This window comes from Berghia stephanieae, chromosome 3, assembly GCF_034508935.2.
Source record: "Berghia stephanieae isolate SIO BIC M18660-M18661 chromosome 3, UCSD_Bste_1.3, whole genome shotgun sequence".
Classification (NCBI taxonomy): domain Eukaryota; kingdom Metazoa; phylum Mollusca; class Gastropoda; order Nudibranchia; family Aeolidiidae; genus Berghia; species Berghia stephanieae.
The window spans coordinates 86,560,549-86,565,691 of NC_088362.1; the positions used below are offsets into that span (position 1 = coordinate 86,560,549).

Here is a 5,143-nt window from a genome sequence, read left to right on the forward strand (position 1 = left end):
AAAAAAAAATAATAAAATAATAATAATATTAATAATAATTTTTAAAATATAATAATAATAATAATAATAATAATAATAATAATAATAATAATAATAATAATAATAATAATAATAATAATAATAATAATAATAATAATAATAATAATAATAATAATAAAATAATAATAATAATAATAATAATAATAATAATAATAATAATAATAATAATAATAATAATAATAATAATAATAATAATAAAATCGTAGTTTTTTGTTGGTTTTTTACTTTAAACTTACATTTAATCTGATTTGCCCAGACATAATACCAGATTGACACATTGGAACACAACAAAGAATTTACAATAGTCGTAATGAAGGATCTCCATAATCATGTGGATTGCAGATATAGAATAGGAGCCAAATCACATTTTGTATTGGAACAGGAATGTAAATATTAACAAACAATCCTCACAGCAGTATTTTGGTTTTTTCCAGTACCACGTATGGTATGAATATCAGCGTCCAGCGTCCTCCTAAGTACTGAATAGTAACAGGCCCTTGGACTTGAAATATTTTCAGGAATGTGATTTTATTTAAACTAATTCCATGAAAGAAACTGCACATAAAATTTGAATTTAAGGTCCTTAGGATAACAACACTCGCCACACAATAAATGAACAATTAGACAATGTTTTAACCCATGGGTAGAGGGACCTATCCCAGGTAGGGACAGTGTTAAAGCTCATTTAGATGGATTTATCTTTGACTGGATTTGTCGTCGTCATTTTTTGTTTGTCCAAAAAAAAAAAAAAAAAAAAAAAAAATGCAACGAATTCATGACACTTTATCAGCAGTATTATGAAGGGAAAATCTTCTGGAATTTCAGATCACAAAGTACCTGTCTCCTCTTCGGCTAACACCTCAATATAGCCCTGAGGATTAAAAAATAATAATAATAATATAGAAAGGGACAGATTTTTTAAAAATCAAAATTCAATTTTAATTGAATTGACAAAAGTTTTCGTTATTGTTGTGTATTGATCAGTAATGATGGATGCCATCATCATTGACAATAAATTTCCCATCACCATCATCATCACAATCATCATAAAAAGGCAAAGTAAAAAGAACACCATGTCTGAAACAGCCATTAGGTTTTCTTGATAGCAAAGCAATATCGTTAAGTCAGCTCATAATATATTATAGTGAGGTGAACAGATATATCCCGATTACCCTTTACATTCAGTTTTTTCCTTTCTTTTTTTATTTTTTATTTAAAGACCGAGAAACCTATTTTACTAGATAAGAAGCAGATCAGCTGAGTAAAAAATAAATCCAAAAAACAACAACATTACAAAACCTAAGATCAAACTTAGTCCATCCCACCAGGAAGTGAGAATATTATCAATAACAGAGTCTAATCTGACATCATCATTTTCAAAACCTCTATTAAAAGTAATTCATAAGCTATTATTCACTTATCTTAACTTACCCCATTTGCTATTCTGACAAGCTGACGCTCCAAAATAAGAACCAAAATACTGAAATCTGGCCTGTCTTCTGGTAAATGGCTCCAGCATTTCTTCATGGTGGAATATCTGATAAGAAATAGTTGAGATCGCCTTAATTATCATTAAAATTATCGATGGTGTATTATGCAACAGCTAAACCCAGTTTTATTTGTGGGTACAAAAAAAATTGCCAAGGAGAATGAGTAGGTGAGTGTGAGGGTATGTTTATGTGTGTGTGTGTGTGTGTGTGTGTGTGTATGAGAGTGTGTGTGTGTGGTGTGTGTGTATGAGTGTGTGTATGTATGTGTTTTTGGATGAGTAAAAGGGTGCCGAGGATGGCAGAAGAGACAACAATGACATCTGAGACCAAATGCAAGATTTCTTTGAACCATTGCCAAAAATGTGTGCTTTATTGAAATGAATAGTTTCTCACACTACGTACTATAAAATTTCAGGCTCAAATTTCTGATCATGTGAACAATAAATTCACTTTTCAGTTATCAGCTTTACTCTAACACATTGCATATTTTTAAAAAGCGAGTCGTTAAATAGTACTAAACATGCTCAATGCGCTTTGCAAGGAATCTAAGATAGTTGTAGCACCAACATCGATGATGAAACATGATATCTTTTTGGACAGACAACAAGCTGTCCCTCCAGGAAATCGCGGCACTTGCGGCCGCAACGCAGCCGCGATTTTTCGGCGTTAACGCAACGGGACCGCAATTTTGACAATTGCCGCAATTTTTTGCAATTTTCCATGTTCTGGAGTCACATATAATCATATAATGCTAAACATAGGAAAATACTACTGCCACCGTCACACAAAACTATTAAAGATGCTATTTAATAATAGTGTTATTGCTAACATCAATCTATTTATATATATATATATATAATATATATATATATATATATATAATATATATAATATAATATATATATATATATAATATATATTTTTTTTTTTTTTTTTTTTTTTTTTTTTTAAATTATTATTGGTGTTTATATACTACCATAAACATAGATTCATGTAACTTGGCAATAGAAAGTTTTTATGGTCGGTCATTCCCCTCGACCTCGTTACTCCCGAGTTCCACTGTATTTTTATGATGTATAGATGTACTTGGAAATATTATAATAATAATAATAATAAAAAATAATAATAATAATAATAAATAATAATAATAATAATAATAATAATAATAATAATAATAATTATAATATTAATAATAATAATAATAATAATAATAATAATAATAATAATAATAATAATAATAATAATAACAATAATTATATAATTTTTTTAAATTTATGAGCTTTTCTACAACATAATTGTTAGGAATCCATGCATTTGTGTAAAAGTGTTGTTTTTTGGGGTTATTTCAAAATCTCCTGGTGGCATCCCCTGTATATACCTGGCATAATATTTCTTTTCTGAGTATGCAATGTCAATATCAATGTAATTTAATGTAATTTATGGACACAATACTGAATAATACATACCAACTAAAATTGGTGGACTGTGCTTGTCATAGAATTAAAGCAAGAATAAATTATTGTGCGCTGCTTATTGAAAACAATGTCTTAAATTTGCAATTTTTCCTTGCAATTTTTGCATTTTTTGCACGCCATTTTTTAAATTTTGGGTGCAAATTTTGGGGTTTTCATTTGCAATTTTCCGCGGGGACAGAACAAGGTTGAAGTTACTAGCTCAGTAATCAGTTTAAACATCAGTATGGTGAGATAATATGAGTAAAGAGCCTTCTCCAAGGACTCTGAGCTGACCACAGTGGAACTCGAACCCAGGTCCTACAGGTCAGAAACAAAGTGGAGCCATACCTTCTCCTCCTCCTCCTCCTTTTTCTTCTTCCTCTTCTTCTTCTTCTTCTTCTTCTTCTTCTTCTTCTTCTTCTTCTTCTTCTTCTCTCTTATTTATTATTATTATTATTATTATTATTATTATTATTATTATTATTATTATTATTATTATTATAAGACCCTAATCTATTATTATTATTATTTTTATTTTGTTTCTTTTTTTTTATTCTTCCTCTTTCTTTCTTTCTTCTTGCATACTGCTTCTATCATACTTGTGCAATAATACTGTGCTTAAGATTTAATTGCACCACTGTGCTCTTGAACTATAAACAACTTACCATTGACATGCCATTTCATATCCACTTTGTTTAAATATGTGTGTGTGTGTGTGTGTGTGTGTGTGTGTGTGTGTGTGTGTGCGTGTGTGTGAGGGGGTGGAAGGAGGTGGGGGGTTTGTAATTAGGCCTTTGAACCTAATGGCATTTTAACAAAAGAGGGGTGTGTAGTAGACAGCTTAGCATTGACACGCCTTTTCATTTCCATTTCACTTCACCTCTGAGTCGCTGTGCATCATTCATTATCAATTGTCATTCAAAACTTTTCGATCTTATTTTAGCTTTATATTTTACTAAAAGATGTTTAAAAGAAAGCACTGTGCTTACACGTTGGAGTTTTAAATCAAAATACTATGTGAAGTCGATGAAAAAAAGTTGAGCAAGACGGGGGATATGTAAAAAACACAGCATTCCGACCTCAACTCTTTCAACAATACGCTTCAACAGTCGTAACGTCACTTCGCTCTTAATGACGCATGGTAACTTAGTAACTGGCTCTAAACTATCGGAATAATGGCGGATGCCCTTATGAAATATTTCTCCGACACGCATAAAAGCGTATCCAGAGGAAAATAAACATTATAAATCTGATATTTTCACTTTTACACATTCTGATCACAAGACATATGAAAAGTTAAAGCCAGCATGAAGAATAAAAAGTACAGATTTTCTTTGTTTAGAACCATGATGGCAGCTGTTGCTGGGCGACGTGACATCAGGCTATTGAGTCCAATTTTGATTGGAAAAACCAACCCCTAAAAATATTTTTAAAACACACCAAAAAAAAAAAAAAAAAAAAAAAATTAAAGAAAAAAAAACCCAAATAAATAAATAAATGGTTACCAAGACGTTATTTATTCAACAACTTTATGTAAGGGGAAACAACCCATGATACAATTAAATGAGCAATTAAGTAGTACCACCCTTGAGAAACATCGCAAAACAGGCACTTGCTTTAAACCAAAATTTCTTTAAACCGAAATGGTTTAGAAGGTCCCCAAAATTTCGGTTTAAAATATTTCTACTGTGTATATACATATATATACATATATATATATATATATATATATATATATATATATATATATGGGGCCCTTAGCCAACGGATACACTTAAACATATAAGACGAGACAGGATGCCTGTTAGGCATTAGCACGTTTTATTTTTGATGGAGACAACGCTGTTAATGGCCAGGTACTCATTTTTCACCTGAGTGTGGTGAAAAAATGTGAGTAAAGAGCCTTTTCCAAGGGACTCAACTATGCACTGAGCTAAGCTCGAACCCAGGACCTTCCGATCCGAAAGCGAGTTTGATACCACAGTGTTTTACAGTGGATTACCATGAACACATTTCTACCTAACTTCTCATGAAAGCCAAAAACTAGGATTAAAGCCATTAATTATTCTTACAATGATTCTGGAGCAAAATGAGGCCGTTCCATGCGGTATCCTGCAATCAGCTTCAAGTATAGATGTTCATGACGAATGTTGGCATATG

At 31.0% G+C, this 5,143-nt stretch overlaps 1 protein-coding gene across 1 annotated transcript in view; it reads right to left on the reverse strand.

The window, feature by feature from the left end:
* Window positions 1-250: 250 nt before the first annotated feature.
* The window catches only part of LOC144968713 (fibroblast growth factor receptor 4-like), a 41,232-nt gene continuing 36,339 nt past the window's right edge, over window positions 251-5,143 (reverse strand). Inside the window, exons 15-17 of the mRNA XM_078907319.1 lie at window positions 5,056-5,143; window positions 1,471-1,576; window positions 251-910 (exon numbers count right to left, since the gene is read on the reverse strand). The exon at window positions 5,056-5,143 is cut by the window's right edge and continues 50 nt beyond it. Coding sequence (XP_078763445.1) covers window positions 866-910; window positions 1,471-1,576; window positions 5,056-5,143 — 239 coding nt within the window. The 3' untranslated portion in view covers window positions 251-865. The remainder of the gene's footprint in view (window positions 911-1,470; window positions 1,577-5,055) is intronic.